We start from the raw sequence: 16,909 nt of genomic DNA, 5'->3' as shown, positions 1-16,909 counted from the left end.
GATTTCTGTTAAAAGATATAGCAGGTTTTTGACTCCTAAAGCAAAGCCTCAGTCATGAACTGGGAAGTTCTCCTGTCCAGTGCCTGTAACCCTGTGGAGCTGCACACAGTGAGTGACAGAAACAGCAGCTCCAGCAAATCAAATCCTATATAATTATGCAAACCAGTAAGTGATTATTAATTGCCCCTCCCATTTGCTCTTCTCTTACAATTAAGTGAAGCTCATGCTTGTATCAAGTGGTACTTGATTCCTAAGCAACTTATCAGACTCAGTTTCTGCACAATACTAATAATTTCATAGTTTTTTAAGGGCCAAGAGCAGTATAACTGGCAGGTCATCCTCTATTGCTTTTGTCAATAAATTTGCCAATTTGGATTCTCTCAGATACACGGAAGCTGAAGTTGATGTCAACCTGTAAATCCCAGAAGATTGTCACTATGCAGAAGTGAATTCCACTGCCCATGAAAAGCAGCATCAAGGCACACCTGCATGAGTAATTTTTCTGTGTATGTGATGTAACAGGGATCTTTATGCTGACAGACTGATTGCTAATGGGATGCTGTGTGATGCATGGACTGGGACACCCTAGATCTGAAGATCTAAAATGACAAGTGAAACAAGATAAGGTATATTGAAACCTTGTTCAGAAAATTTCTACAAGGGTTGACTATATTTTGTTTTCTTTTACATGAATTTATGGCTTTACAGGAGTTGGAAATTGAAATCACATATCAAAATATTTTATTATTAACATTCTTCTGTAAATTAGAGAATTATGTCTTATCTGATACCTAGAATCAACTTTCACTTGAGTGTTTCTGTTCTGGAAACATCACTTCCATAGAACTGTATTCATACCAGCCTGTTCAAGTGCAGTGAAAAGAATCTTTTTTTACGTGGGATTTTGCACTTGTTAGTCACACTACTTGTGATACAGGGCTACTGTTCTTGGGCTGCCATCAATCAGCATCTCTTCTGTCTCTACTGACTGGAGTGATTGGATCACTTGAGAATCTATCTTGAAATTCTTACTCTACCTGAAAGCTTATTTTTGCATAATCTATACATTTACAAAAAGCCATTTGAAAATCCTTTGGAATTCTTAGTACATGGCCTGGGATATTACTTGTGACAGGAAAATACTGCCACAGTCAAGGGCTGACGAGTGAGGTACGATGTTCCTTTCCAGCCCATTTCTTTCTCAGTGTCACACGCTGCCCAGCAAGGGCAAGCATAGAGGATTTCAGCTTGGGGGCTGGTTTTTTGCACTCCTCAATCTTGAAAGCTAAGAATCGAAATAATCTACAATCGCTGTTTAAAATATGACCATCTTTGCTGGCTTCTCTGTGAGATTACAGTACTTGTAGTCTAATTGAGATATTTTTAGAGCTACAAGTACCATATCCAGCTGGGAACCAGGTTATTTGCCCATTGTAAGACACCCAAAGTCTCAGCAATCCTTAAACACGTCACATGAACGGCTCTGCACCTTGCCAATACTGGTGTTCACACCTGTTACTTCCTCTAGTTTTCAATCAAACACACAGACACAAGTGAGAAAAAGAGGGGAATGATTTCTTTGGCAAGTTGCTTAAAATAAATGAGAGATTTTGAAGGCGATAAGAAATTTTAAACGGCAGAGACAGACCAGAACCCTGTGGTCAGAGAAAGAGTAGTAATGTCAAAGTGCATAGCAAAGTATGAGAACCTTTGCAAAAGGCAAAGTATTGTATGACTTTGTACTCTGTCAGTACATAATGATGTTGTGTCACAGGCTGGTCTGGGCACACAGAGCCTGCAATGGTGCTGAGAGTGTTACTGCCATAGACCTCTTTAGACAGTGGTGCATTTACAGCCACATTGAGTTATGCAGATCATCCCAAACATGGTTCAGTAGTGCCTTTACACTTCCCAAACCCAAGGATATACTTTAATTTTCCACAACAGTACACAGTAATATCCACATGTATGGAATTCATTGGAGATGTGTTCAGTTCCTTTTTGCTGGAAGAGCCAGACTGAGAGTAGGTTTCACTGCACATGGCACAGTGGTGCTCTGGGCCCAGAACAAGTGTTCCCTGCATATACCAGAGCAAAGAACAAATGCCAGATATTTTGGCATAGCTTGCATTCTTTTTGTGTACTATTCTAACATTCAGTGAAAATGTGTTACTTTTCTGCCCCTGAGTTAGAGTTGATATGTAAATCAAAACCTCCTATCAGTGCAGCACTGAATATTACCAGCCTTCAGCAGCAGGTTCATGTTGGTATCTCGTTCATAATCAGGCGTGGTGAATGACACATTTCTGTGCTTTAACGGCAATTAATAGCAGAGGCTCGGAAACGGCTCAGAAATCAGGAGTGTCAGCTGTAGTCCCAAGTTAGCATTTGCAGGTGAATTTCACAGGGCAGGATTAGTGTTTTATCTTGAGACCTCCTGCTCTTATCATATGATTGCAGGAGAAAAAAAGTGCCTATTATAGATCTAAAGTAAAATGATTCATTGCACAGCGTATCCACCATCTTCCTTTCAGGGCTAAATTTCAAGAGGTTTGGCAGTGAGGCAGCCTGGCTGTGTGAGAACAGAAACCTCCGCTGGTGAGCAGGAGAGCGGCTCTGGAGCATCGGCCACGGAACAGAGCTGGAACAGAGGTGGGGCTTGGGGGGTTGCGGTTTTAAAAATCCTTAAACGTTTCTTTAACGTGTTTAGGTTTTTTTCCTTGTCAATACACGAATGAGACACATTTATCACACATACACGCTTGGCAATTTCAGCTGGAAAAGTGTATTTTCTCACTTTGTGTAATTCCAATGTGACAAACAGGAGAAGGCTGTAAAAATACGTCTGAGGAATTGCCCCCAGCCCCCCAGAAGATGTGTTTGGATGCTCGGTGCTGTAAGAAAAGCCCAAGCAGGCGCTCCCTGGAGCTCGAAGGACAGCGGGGCGGGGCGAGCGCTGCCGGGGCAGAGGGGCAGCTCCGGGGGCAGAGGGGGCAGCGGAGCTGAGGGAGCTGAGGGGGCAGAGGGGCAGCCCTGGGGCTCCCGCGCTGCCGAGCGCTCCAGCCGCGGCTCCGCCGGGCCGCGTTCAATGGCTGCCAGCTCCGCGGGCTGCCGGCTGCGCCAGGCTCTGCCTGTTCGCTCCTTTAGCGGCTCCGCCGTGTCTCGGGGGCAGCGCTCCCCCCTCCCCGCCCCCCAGGTGAGGCTTCACCCCCCGCCTCCCTCAGCCCTTCCCCGGGTGCCGCCGCCCCGTCCGCCCGCGCAGCCCCCCGGCCCTGGGCCCCCGGCGCTCCCTCAGCCGGGCCGGGTGCGCGGGGTGCGGGCTGGGGCCGGGCTGGACACCCCTCCGCTCAAGGGCGGCCCCGCCGCTCTTCGGGGGTGCGGGAGGCGCAGGGCAGGGCAGGGAGCTCTGGAGCGCCTCAGCCCCGCGCCAGCCCCGAGCTCTGCCGGGCTCCCCAGCGCACCTCGCCCGCTGTGCAACACTCTCACCCTTGTCCCTCCCCCCTCTCCCGAGAGAAACGTTTTCTCTCGTTTCTCTCCTTCCTTTCCCCCCCCCCCCCCCCCCCCCCCCCCCCCCGCTCCTCCACCCTCCTGCAGCGAGTTAAATGTTTCTTTTGTTAATTGCCGCCCCAAGTGTTCCCAATCCCTTGCCCGCGCACCCGGGCCGGCCGCGGCCGGTGCCCGCCCAGCTGGGCTCGGTGGAGCAGCACAGACCGCGGGGCCGGGGCTGTGTGCGGGAGGAGGAGGAGGTGGCGCGAAGAGCGACGAACACAAAGCACATTTGAGAAGAATAATTTGGCTCCTCTGTTTGTTGTTTTTCGGGAGTCTGTTTTTTCCCTTCTCCTTTCAATCTTTTTTTGTGCTCAGGATTTAAATGTCACTCAAAGCATCTCCAGATCGGCTTCTCGCTCGTCGCCTGTTTCTTCCGAGGCATTAACTGGATCACACGCTGCATTTGAAGAGCTTGGGTGTTTTACCCGCTAAGGTAAGTGGGCTTATGCACCTACACCGGGTCTGGATGGTCACTGAAAGCCTTGCAGGGTGGTGTTTTTCTTCCCCTCGGCTCCCCTCCCTCCCCCAGCTCCGTGGCCAGGTTTCGCTCTCCCTGAAGAACTTGCATCCCCGGGTTAAATATCGGTCGGGATGTGGCAAAGGCGCCGGGGGAGCGGGGCCGGGGGGGCTCCGCGCCCTCCCCTCGGGCACCAGCCAGTGACCCCCTCGGTCCCCAGCGCCTCTGCTCCTGGAATAGCGCCTGGCATCGCAGGAAGGGAAGAAACAGCCTAATCCTCTCTTACAAGAAACTATTCGTCATCATTTTTTTTTCTCCGTGAGAAATACTGTAGGCGCCCATCTCCCCTCCTCCCCCCCGCCCGCCCCCGTTGCCAGCACCGGCTCCTTCACCCGCACCTCTTCTCGCTTCAGGAGGTTCTTTCCAGGGACCAAAAAGTTAAGCTGCCCCCTCTCTCCCGCACCTGCCCCCATACGTACGCTGTGCATTCCCCTTTTTAACCTATTCTCCCTCTGCCTAAGCCGAGTCCGTCCAGCCCCCACCTCCCCTAAACTAGGTTGCAAAGCCGCCGTACCCTGCAACTCCTGAAACTTCTCTTCTTGCTGTGATTTATATTCTGTACTAACAAAAAGGACAACAAAAATATACTGGATCCTCCTGTGGATGAGTTTTGTTTGTTTGGTTTTTTTTTTTAAAATAATGCATTTCCTTCTTCCCCTTTAATTTTTTTTTTTTTTCTGGCAAGGAAATTTGCTCCATCTCCAGCAGCAACCACTGCTCCTTTTGATGTTGTGGTACGCCGTGCGCATGCGCTTCACATTAGAATTACTGCACTGGCCAGAATAAGTTGGATCTCTTCTTCTCTTCACTGAAACCCTAAATCATATCAAAAGCTAAAGGGATGCTGAGAGTCCGGAGAAAGGGTTACTTTGGGATTTGGTCATTCCCTTTAATAATAGCCGCGGTGTGTGCACAGAGGTAAGCGATGAAGGTATCTCTTTTCCTTTACTTTGAATTGCAGTGCATGCTGCTGCTGAGAGGAATGTACAGCTGGGGGCTGAGAAATCAGGAATAATATGGTATTGTTCTTTTTTTTTTCTTTAGTGTCAATGACCCTAGTAATATGTCACTGGTAAAAGAGACCGTGGATAGACTGCTGAAGGGCTATGATATTCGCTTGAGGCCAGATTTTGGAGGTAATTTGACTGTTTTTGAATAAGAGAGGTTGCATATCCGGGCTGTGTACCTTTGATGTGGGGGGTTTCAAACGTGTTGTGGGTGCTGTTGCTTTGAGGGGGGGTGGGTGTGTTGCCATTTTCTCAAGCTGATCCAAAGTTAAGCCCATTGTTAATTTTCTTAGCACAGGATGCTCTTAATGCGATCACTTAAATCGCTTGCATATTCGTAATCGGTCCCTCATTTTTTGTGTGTGCTGATACTTTATTAAGCCGTAATTAAACCCTCGTTTAACTGGTTTTATCGAGATGCAAATCTCTCTTAAGTTTACCCAACCTTTGTTCCTTTCAGCATAATATGCCTGTGATCACAGTTACTATATTTGAGTACAAGATGTGCTGTTAACTGATACAAAAATGCCATTTAACCCCCTGCGTGCTCCTGCTTCGAACTAGTTTGTTTATTTCGGACGTGTTCGCTAGGGGTGGTCCCCCATCCCTCCCTCGGGGCTCGGTGGTCGCCGTTCCCGGGCGCGGGGCTGGGGGTGTCGGGCGGCCGGGGAGGGAGCGGAGCGGGGCGCCGGTGCCAGCACGTGTGTGCCGGTTACATAAAGCACGGCCGGGCTGTGGGGGCGCGGGGGTGAGCCCGGGCACGGCTGGGTGGGCACGGCTGGGTGGGCACGGCTGGGTGGGCACGGCTGGGTGGGCACGGCTGGGTGGGCACGGCTGGGTGGGCACGGCTCGGTCCCGCGGGACCAGCGGCTCGCCGGGGGGGGCGGGCAGGAGTGGGGAGCCCTTCTTGCAGTCCTCCTGAGTTTCTGGTTATGCTTAAACAACGTTTCATGTGTACGCTGCCTTCGCCAGCGAACTCTGGTAAGAACGAGTTAAGTTCATAGAGATCACATTGCGGACCATCTTGTCGGTTTGCAGGTCCCCCAGTGGCTGTGGGCATGAACATAGACATTGCCAGTATAGATATGGTCTCGGAGGTCAATATGGTGAGTATTTGGGGTGGGGGTGGGCCCCGTGCCCCGCATGCGGCCGGTCCCGGGGGTCGGGGGTGGGGGGGCGGCCCCGCCGCCGGCGGGGGGTGCGGGGCGGGGGGAACAAGCGGGGTCCGCGGGAGCGATGGATCCCGGTGGATCGGGAGCGGTGGATCCCGGTGGATCCCGGTGGATCGGGAGCGGTGTATCCCGCTGTATCCCACTGTATGCCGGTGGATCGGGAGCGGTGGATCCCGCTGTATGCCGGTGTATGTCGGTGGATCGGGAGTGGTGTATCCCGCTGTATGCCGGTGAATCGGGAGCGGTGTATGCCGCTGGATCCCGCTGTATGCCGCTGGATCCCGCTGTATGCCGCTGGATCCCGCTGTATCCCGGTGGATCCCGCTGTATCCCGGTGGATCCCGCTGTATCCCGGTGGATCCCGCTGTATCCCGGTGGATCCCGAGGCCGCTCCTGCGGCAGCTCCGGGCCCGCTCGGGCCGCGCCGCCTTCCCGCAAGCAATGGCGCCCCCTGCCGGCCGCGCGCGCTCACCGCACCCTCGGGGCCGAGACAGCGCCTGAAGCGCCCTGGGGCCGAACCCGGGCCTGGGGCCGAACCCGGGCGTGGGGCTTTAAGAACCCGGGCGTGGGGCTTTAAGAACCCGGGCGTGGGGCTTTAAGAACCCGGGCGTGGGGCTTTAAGAACCCGGGCGTGGGGCTTTAAGAACCCGGGCCTGGGGCTTTAAGAACCCGGGCGTGGGGCTTTAAGAACCCGGGCGTGGGGCTTTAAGAACCCGGGCGTGAGGTTTCAACCCAGGTCTGGGGCTTTAAGAACCTGGGTCTGGGGTTTCAACCCGGGTCTGGGGCTTAACTCAGCTCTGGGGCTTTAGCCCAAGTCTGGGCTTTACCCTGGCTCTGTGCCCATCAGGGTTCAATTTTGCTTGTGCCATATTAAAAAAAAAAAAAAGAAGGTGCTTTTTGTCTTAGCAGTGCCCTGCCTATTAAAAACAAAAAAAGAGGCTTTGACTTCTGTGTGTGTGTTCAAAACTTACCAGTTTTTTTTGTAGCCTGACATTATTTTGGACGGTGATGACTGAGTTGATGACTTTACAGGTTTAATTTTCCCAGGATGTTTGTTTTTCTTATCTAAATAATTGCAACTGACTTGCTCGAATACTGAACTTGTTCAGAACATAACTTGACACTTTCTGTGTTTCACTTTCATCACCTGGGACACTCATGAGGTGTGGAAAAAATTGGAGAAATCTCAGATTCATACTTCAGGAGAAGCTGTTCTTGGCTTAGATGAAACTTTTCTAACATTGACTGTTCTTATTTGGAAATGTTTGGGGTCAAGTTTTGAAGTTTTGATCTTAATTTGCATTTTATTTGGTTAAGGATACATAATTTGACCTAATACTCCTAGGGAACATATTAAAGAAGACCAAAATAAAGACACTGAAACAAGGTAGCAGCAAGTGACCCAAAATAAATGCTTTTGTGAAATGTTAGTGAATGTAAGTTTGTTTGAAGCAAAATTTCCACTGCATTTTAAGAGATTTCAAGGAAACATCTTTCTAAATAAAAATATGATTTTAGGCTTATTGCTGTAGTTGTAAGCATGGATTTGAAAATAATATTTGGAAACTTATCAGTTACTTTAATATCATTCTACTCCTGAAATATTTAATTTCTCAGTGTCATGTTTGGGTTCTCAGCCATGTTGCACTGAAGGAATTGGCAAACATTTGTTCTCAAGCTGGATGCCTTGTGTGATGTGCAGGAGTTTTTAGTAAGGTAAAATACAGCCCTCAGCCTGATTTGAGGATGACATTACAGGTGGTTTTACTGTACAGGAGACAGGGAGGTGCTGGTGACAGAGCTCCAGAGTGCTTTTCTTCAACATACCAGGAAAACTGAGTAACTTTACCTCATGCAACTTGTGAGCTGTTTCTAAGTGGCTAAAAGGAGCTTCTAGACTTTGTAATCTAGTATTCTACCTTCGGGAGCTTTAAGTGCAGAGGAAGAAAATTGCATTGTATTTTAAACCACTGCTTCTCATTGAAAGAACTGTGGGTAGGAGAGAGAGGGATGTACAGAGTTATATATTAGACAGCCATGAGCTGTGAGGGAATGATAAGGGTTTCCTTGATGGAATTGTGATCAATGTTTTATCCTCACATCCCTTTAGAACTGGAAGGTTCTCGTGAAAAGATTGTAAAGGTACTTGGAAGCCTTTTCTTTGTTTCTTTAAATGATTTCTAGAGATTTGGCCTCCAATTAAAGGTAATAGCATATCAGAATACTGTGATCTGACACTTACAGACTAACTATAAAATGGAGTATTATTTTTAGTATTCTGTGGTCAGTTTATTGTGGTTCTATAAAGAAATATTTGACCTTTCTGAGAAAAGTGTTTTCAGGCCATCTACAGAACTCGGGGGGTGGGTGTGGGGAAGTGTATAGACAATTTTGTCCTACTAATTTGCCTAAAACATTTAAGCTCTGAGCTTATTTTACTCTAAGAAGCCACCTATTTCTTAAAACCAGGCAATCATGTTACATATTTTTTTTTCACTTGCAGTGTCAGAAGAGATTCCAGATCAAGATTATAGTCTTAATCTACTTAATTGTAAAATGTAACGTGTAACACTTGATTTTATGATGATCTGTATAACGTAACAGGTACTAACATGCCCTGCGAGACCTGACCCGACTGAGGGGAGAGGCACACAAGCAAGCAATAAAATACTTACAGACCTATGTAAGGCCTTGGCTTTTCTCTTGCAAAGTCACCAGAATTTGGAGTAGAAACCAGGAGGAGTACTATGGAATACTGGCTCGTGCAAAGCCTTCTGAGATAATGAGAGACACAGAAAGAATCTTTTTGATTTATGAACCTCTTTTTTCTGAGCATGGACTTGCTGTAACTTTGTTTGTGGCCATGGCAAACACTACTGACTTTACACAAAGGCAGATCATTGCCTGGAGTCATGTACTAACGTTGATGGGACCAAACTTCTGCCTGGGAGGAAGGCTGAATAATCACAGTTATTTAGCTTGACCTAATTTCTGCTAATTTTAATGTTAACTTTAGAATTACATTTCTTGTTCAGTCTTGATATATTCCATTTTCCGTGTACATTTGTGCCATTTTGCAGGCTGAAGTCTTGTCTCCAGTGTCACAAAATAAATCCTCAAGTTTTCACTTTGTTGAACAGGAGAATTTAGAGTTGCTGTTATAGAAAGTGTGTTAAGGATGTTCAAGAACATTATTGTTGACTTTGAATTCTTAAAGAGTTGATAAGTACTTGGCATCATAAAAACCTTAGTGAATCAGGCATTACAGGTGCCTTAGAAAGGTTTCTTGTGTGAAACTGCAAACTGGTTACTTTTGCAGTCGGGAACTTGGACTAGCTCATATCTTAGTTTATAGAAATGGTTTCTAAGCACTGGTACTTGTGAGCATAATTGGTTCCAGCTCTGGGGAATGCACTGAATGCACATGAGAAAAGGGAGAACTTCAGGAGTGTGTGATTGTCAACAAGTATCTAATTGGACTAATTTCTTAGTATTTTGCAAAGAAAATCTAAATCAGGTAATGATTTTGTGCAGTACAGTGATGATTATGGCTAATTCCACTCGTGTCTCTGGACCAGGCAACATTGTTGAGTGTATCCTTTATCCTGGTTATACTACAGATTTTCTGAAGGTTTTCTTATTCAGGTAACAATGGAGAGCAAAGGTGGAGAGGTGTGAAGGCTACTAAGGTGGTTCTTCTGAGCTAATGAATTTGATGTTATGTAAGATTAGCTGTATTGCAGTGAGCCTAATGCAATGTTCTCAAGGTAGTTTTCAGGTGTTTCTTACTGTACTTCCATTTTCTTCTGAGCTTTCTTTTCCTTAATGCTAAACATTCATTGTCAGAATATTATTTTCAAATAATAATAGCTTAATAATAGCTTTTTTATTTTTTTCTTTTTTTTAGTAAGCAGTGGTAGCTGGGATGTCACATTTCACTTTTTCATCTCAGTTAATTTTTGGAGTAGACCCCCTGACAATATACAGCAATGAAGACTGTTCTCCGTTCTATTTTTCTTCCCTTTATCCCTTATCCCAACAGTTCCCTTGTAAACTGTTTAAAAAAAATTGGTGCAGGTTCATTAAGCAGCACAGAAATAAATTTTCTTCCCTAGACACCCCTGAAGATTCTGCATAACGTGTTGTGCATTTGATGTATCTAGATAAGACATGAGGATTTCTATGGATAATGTTGGTCATGTGGTGGTTTTCAATGTCTTGGCTTATTCCCTATTAAATAGGTCAACATTTCCTTTTTTTTTTTTTTTTCCTTGGTCTGTAGCTATTCTGGGATTCTAGTACAGGATGTCTTGAGAAGACAGAGAAATATTCTGTGGCTATAGATTTTACACAGGAAATATACGGTTTTTGTGGTAATGGGTTGTATATTTAGCTAAATATATATTCATCCCGTGGGTCATTGGGGTCTGCAGAGAGGAATCTGAAGTGTTTATTCCAAGTATTTGCTTATTGGCTTTGGCACCTGGCTGGGTGTGTGTGGAGTCAGACACCGTGGATGGTTTGTCTTAGTGGAGCCATTAGGGTTGATTGAGTGCACAATCCCTCATCAAGTGGGAGCTGGAGACACCGAGGAGCTGTTACCATCTATCAGGGAAAGGTTTACTACTTAGTGTATGCCAAGTTTTACACTGCAGAGCCTAAGAACTTCAAAGCTCGAAAAAGAAAAGCTTTTTTTATGTTATATTTCACTTCTATATTTGAGATATGCCAAAGTTGCCCAAAATAGTAAATCTAATACTCGTAGATCAGAATAGTCTCAGTCTAAAAATGTACAGGCCTGGCTGTAATTTCCTGATAGATGTCTGACTTTGAGTTCCTCTTGATAATGGAGACCCACTACTGGGTTTCTTAAAATCTCTTATGTTATCTTGAGGTATTTTTAGTAGGGGACACTAACAAAGCTCAAGATTTAGATTATGAAATAGATTTAGATTATGAAAACATCAGGAGCTGTGTGGCTGCCTCTCAAGTGGCACCAGTTATCTTTATGTGTGAAAATGGAAAAGATGGCTTATGATACAAAAAGAAAGGAGGGTAAGTAGTAAGGAAATAGTGTGGAGCTGTTCCAAACCAGAAACCTCCAGGGAAAAATCCTGGCAGAGAAAAATGAAGACATTTGTAAAACAGGAAAGTGTCCTGTATACACTGGTGCAGAAAGAGGTGAGGAAAATGGTTTCTGTCAGCAACATCTTCTTAGGTTGATCCATTCTAATTGTGTGTCACTGCACATGGTCTACAGAGAGAATAAGGGGAGAACAGGACTGAAAATGCATCGAAAATGAACTATTAGAACTATTGAGAAGGTGCTGCTTCCCTAATCCTAAATACTTCCTGCTGCTAGAGACTGTTGGCTTCACTATTTTCCCTATGTCAGAAATGCATATGCTGCTTCACACAAATCTGCATTTCTCAGCACAGTTTGATTTGGCTCTTGCCAGATTATGGTGCTTGTACACTACTGACTCATCCTGAAGTGTCTGCAGAGACTTCTGTGAGTGCAGAGCAGGTGATGTGTGTCTTGGAAGTGAGAACTTGGTTTTAGTGAAAGCCCCGTTTCACCTTTTCCTTCAGGTGCTGTCTGGGATAACATCACAAGACCTTTTTGAACTGGAGTAAATTCCACTAGTATGGTTTTCTATTTCTTGTTATTGCATGTCTCTAATTCAAACATTTTCCTTTCTTAGCCTAAAGGTATGTAAAAATAAATAAGAACTCCTACGTTCAAGTAAAATATTTGTTTTTGAGGACAAAAGTGAGTCTTCCTATTGCTACTCTACATATGGATTGAAGTTTTCGTGCTGGTTCTGCTAGAACATGTGTAGCCAAAGTAGGCACTGACTTATCTAGAACACATATATGCAGGAGTATAGTGAGTTTGTAACTACTTTCATAAGCTAGTTCAGAAGTAATAAATTATTATGTATATTTATAGATATTATGTGTATCTATGTTATACATATCTAGAAGAATGACATAATTCTTGTTGTTTCTTTTAAGGTCAATATAATGGTTTGTTAATTGGAGTGCACTTTCAGTGTGCTACAGTGTTGCAAGACTAATCAGTAGGAAATCTTGTTTGTTGGTGGTGGTGATTTTTCAAAGTGATCACTTGATTGGCAGAGCAGGGGATGGTTGGTAGTAATTTGAAGAGGTTGCTTTGGAGCTGATTTGTACAACTGAATAATTTGTGCCTTTTTTCTTTTTTTTTTTTTTAAGAAGGCCTTGTTCTATAAATATTGAAGTATTTTGGCTCCTACCACAGAAGAAAAGATATCATTATAGGCAGTGTCTTGGTGTTAATGGCTGGGAATGAACATGGAAGTGTGGTTTGTTGGCTCCTGCTATAGGCTGCTTTATTTCATAACTTCACTATTCAAAACCATGTAAAATCTTTATAGATGAGCCATGTTAGAATAAAAGATTCTTATTTTGTGCTCTACAAACTTGTTACAAATTTAAACTGTTCCAGTGGTTGTATTTGTGCTCTTTAGTGACTCTGAAGTCTGTCAGTGCATCATGACTAAATCCTTATTATTCCTCCCTCCCTTTTTTATCCTCATACATCATGCAGCTCTCTGCAAGGTTTATAGTAGAACCTTTGGTATTCAATCATGTTGAAGTACAGTGTTGTATAGTAATAATTCTTTTTTTTTTTTTCTAGAATAATCCAGATTCCTGGTAGGCTTTTAGTGGTTTATGCTGTAGGTCTGTGCTAGTGCTCCTATGAATTAGGTAAGCAAGACTCAGTCCCTTCATTTCAAAGGAAGGTGATCATCCATGAGGTAATTTTTGTAATGCCTCTTTTAAGCCATGGAAGAAAGCATCTTACTTCTCTTTAGAGTTAACTTTAGAAATAGTCAAATATCTGGAGTTATTGGCTCCTATGAGTGGATGCAATCTGTAATTCAAAAATACATTACACGAGCATAATTACATATAAATTCTGGGCACTGACAGACGTTGTCAATTGTGGGTGGACAAAAGGAAAACCAGGACAGAACCAGCCTTTGTAGTTTATTGGAATGACTGTAACTGTGCTTCTGCAGGGATTCCCACCCTGCTCCCATTCCCTGGCAGCGATGCCATGTGCAGTGGAGGGCTGGCAGCTGGGACAGAACAAGCCTGGGAGGCACTGACATAGTGGACATATTTACATAGTCTTGGTGTCTGAAGGCCAGGCTGTGAAGTAGCAGAAACCTGACTTCATAAGTTTTCCCTACAAAAATCTTTGGGTGCAAATTGTCTGACTAATTATTTTCAACTTAGTTAACAAGTTAGACCCTCCCAGTTAGATCCAGGAGTTAGAGCATCCCGGACTTGGCATCCCACCAACTGCACATCACATTTTTGTATGAGTTTTGCAAATAAGGGTGTAATTACTTCCCAGTCAAAACTAAAATTTCTGTTCTAATTCAGAAGACATTTGACATTCAGGAGCACGTATGCAACAGAATATAGAATTTGTAGATTGTATTTATACATGATAATGTAGGTTATCACAGGCCAGATAAAGTATTTGGTGTGAGCTCTTCCTTGTCCCCAGACTTAAAGAATAAGGGAATTGCTATTTTTGTCTGTCTTGAGCTTCTCTTCGCATAGCTTCATCAAAGCTAAAGCCTATTAATTTTTATTCTGTAAATACTGACAGAGGGATTAATTTGTTAGTTTTCAAGTAATAAGGATTTAACTATGTGGGGAAAAAAGCAGTCCTTCTGAGACATGTTTTTGCATTTCAAGTGTGTGCTGTTGTAGTAGATGTGGCACTTCCGAGTACTTCTGCTGATTTTCCTGGAGATAAACCACTGATTCTTTGGGATTGTGCCAAAAGACAAACTCAGCTTTATAAATTTTGAACAAGTAGAAGAAGAAATTTACAGGGAATTTGGCCTTGGACAGGAGCAGTATATTGAATTACACTAATGAATGCGTTATTCAAAAAATCCAGCTATTTGACATGGAAAGTCCTTATTCCAGTTCCAGCTCCCTGGACTATGTCTTCTTTCTTTTCTTCTTTAATGAATAGTTATTTCTGTTAACCAAGCAAGTCAGTGACAGGGGTTAACCCCCTGAATTTTCCTTTGCAGTGGAGTGCCCTGCTGCTCTGCAGTGTCTCCATGCCTGGGGATGAGATTTGCATCCTTTGCTGCAGAGCAGCCCTGGGGGAACCTCTGCTCTGGGTGGAGTTGTGAGTGGGAGATTGGATTGCAGAGGAACAGGGGCCTTGTGTGTCAGGAATGAACCTCTGAAAGGCTGCCCACACATCCTTCCCCTCCTCTGTCTCTGGGAATGTTTGGAATGACACAGCCTTGCCTGGCTGGGATGTCAGGCATGGCCTGAGCACAGCAGCTCTACCTGCCTTTGCATGAGGTTTAAATATTGTCTAAATGGGCTTAAGTAGGAACAAAATGCCTGCTCACCTGGAACAGGTCCTTCCTGGAGAGATGTGCAGGAAGGATCTTGGTGAATTGGGAGACTCAAAATGGTGGAAATTTGTGAATGTAATCTTTTGCAGAGATTAGTTATAACAGTTTCCTTGCAAAGTTGTTTTAGATCAACACAGGGCAAAAGGCCCTAATGTGCAAAATACTCTAATTTTTGGTTTTAGATATAACCCTTAGAGAAAAATTGGTAGAAGGTGTAGAGTTAGGTAAAGGTCATAATAAATGCATTTGAGATGAGAAGAAGGTCCTCCAGAAATAGTTGTATGTCTTCATGTATATTTGGGATGTCTGAGAACTGTGACTCATGTGATTTAGATTTTTGGAAGTGTTTCTCCTTCAACTTTTGCATTGTGTGTGACTGAAGTAGCTGGAAGTTCCTATTGCTTTCAAGGAACTGGAGGCATCTGTTTCTCAGTGAGAACTACCTATTAAAATATGACAATTAAGTGTCTGGATAAGATACCAAAGTCTTTTTAAAAACTATTCACTGCTATGGATGCAGAGGCCTTTGGAAAATCTGATCCTAATTTCTGTTGTAGATTAATTTTTTTTATGGAAGTTCGAATTGTTTTTTAATACTTGGAACAGAGATTCTTTCTGCATGACTGAGTAAAATTAATGCTTAGACTTTTTTATTCTCCATATAGACCTTTAAAAAGGTATATTTAAAAAAATATTAATTCCTTCTGGTCTGTAAGGGTGAATGAGTTGTCATTTGTATAAGAGTTATTACCCAATAGTCCAGAAGTCTTTATGGTCCATTGTATAATCCTTATTTGTTTCTTTGATAAGCGTATTTTTGAGTTAATAGACCCTGCACCTCCAAAGGACTTGTAGTACATTGTGGATTTTTCTCTCTCAGGGGCTGCTGGTCAAGCAGACTCTGCTGCTCCCTCAGGGCTCTCAGAGTCACTGTGTTAATCCATGTTTGACAGGATGTGCACCGAAGGAGCCAGAACATTTAAGTGAAAAAAGAATAGTTTGAAGATCCAGTAGTGATTATAAACTAAATAATTTAGGATTGTTACTATTTCATTTCTCCTTATTATGAAATGATTTATTTTTTTAGATAACATACAGGGAAGAAGGAAATAGGATTAAACAATTATGCACATAATTTACAAATGAAAAGAAGTGTTTTGCAACTAATTCCATCATTGTTTCTCTAATCATGTAAGTCCAGAAATGACCAAAGAAGCCTTTTAATCAGCCTGAAATCTTCCTAAAATGTCTGTGCCTGTTCAGTCTGTGTCACTGTCCCGTTGCTGTGTTTCACTGACCTTTGCCCGTGGGAGATGCTTTAGGAAGTCCCTCCGTGGCAGAATTACCAATGTCATGTTCACCTCTTGCTGTTTGTGCTGCCTTGGAACAAATGCTTCACGACCTCAGGAGGCAGGGAAATGAGGTACAATTACTGTCTTTTTTCACTTTTGAAAGAAGCCTTTCCAAAGGTGTGGGAAGGTTTACTGAGTTAAGCCGAGACCTTTCGTATCAAGTTTCAGCTAAAAATATATTGTTATAGCTGATATGTAAGTCCCTACAAATAGATTTGTAATGGAAATGCCAGGAGACCCCTAACTATAATCATTCTTTTTAGTGTAAATGCCTGCAAATGAATACGATTTTCATTAATCTACTATTATGTGACACAAGTGACCACTTACAGAGAAAGCCATAATAATTCTGGTTAACTGGCTGCATTCAAAAATGCAGTTCAAAGTACCCACCTCTGTGCACAGGCTCTGCAGAATGCTTTTGTGAGCTCAGGTCCCACGTGAGCCTTGTTGTCAAGTCTTAAAATGTGTAAATGTGATGCTGATTTTTCCACTGAGGCTATTTCTGCAGTTTTCACAAGATTTGTGGGGTACTTAACTGCCTTGGAATGCAGTGCAGGATGGCTCCTGGGAGCAGGACAGGGCAGTAGCCTCTGGAATTGTTGCTGTGCAATAGGTGCTCTTTTGAAGGGAGTGGATGTTCCTGGTGGTTTTAATCGGGCAGAAAGTCATAAGACCTTGATGGCAGTTTTGATTTAGGGATATTTAAAAACCAATTAGTCCAATCATATGAGTGATAAAGAACCTTAGGAGAAAAAGCTAAAATGTGATATATAGGCAGAATTGTTTCTATGCAAAATATTTTTTCTAAATTTCCCTTGAGGGATCCGCTGTTCTCTGAACATCCAAGAAGTTCCTTGTGCTTCTG

General features: G+C 43.9%; 1 protein-coding gene across 4 annotated transcripts in view; it reads left to right on the top strand.

Annotated features, from left to right (window-relative positions):
* The first annotated feature begins 533 nt into the window (after nt 1-533).
* GABRB2 (gamma-aminobutyric acid type A receptor subunit beta2) overlaps nt 534-16,909 on the top strand; it is a 126,682-nt gene continuing 110,306 nt past the window's right edge. The window contains exons 1-6 of one of the 4 annotated variants that reach the window (XM_032702823.1): nt 534-626; nt 2,535-2,652; nt 3,865-3,982; nt 4,752-4,984; nt 5,111-5,202; nt 6,112-6,179. In XM_032702823.1, the coding sequence (XP_032558714.1) occupies nt 4,908-4,984; nt 5,111-5,202; nt 6,112-6,179 (237 nt within the window). In that variant the 5' untranslated portion in view covers nt 534-626; nt 2,535-2,652; nt 3,865-3,982; nt 4,752-4,907. Of the gene's footprint in view, nt 627-2,534; nt 2,653-3,072; nt 3,197-3,697; nt 3,983-4,751; nt 4,985-5,110; nt 5,203-6,111; nt 6,180-16,909 lie in introns of those variants that run through there. The other 3 variants (XM_032702824.1, XM_032702826.1, XM_032702825.1) reach the window with 3 other exon arrangements.

The sequence above is a fragment of the Chiroxiphia lanceolata genome, chromosome 15 (assembly GCF_009829145.1).
Source record: "Chiroxiphia lanceolata isolate bChiLan1 chromosome 15, bChiLan1.pri, whole genome shotgun sequence".
Lineage (NCBI taxonomy): Eukaryota > Metazoa > Chordata > Aves > Passeriformes > Pipridae > Chiroxiphia > Chiroxiphia lanceolata.
Note: the sequence above shows the minus strand (reverse complement) of the source record. Positions and strands in the feature narration are given on the sequence as shown.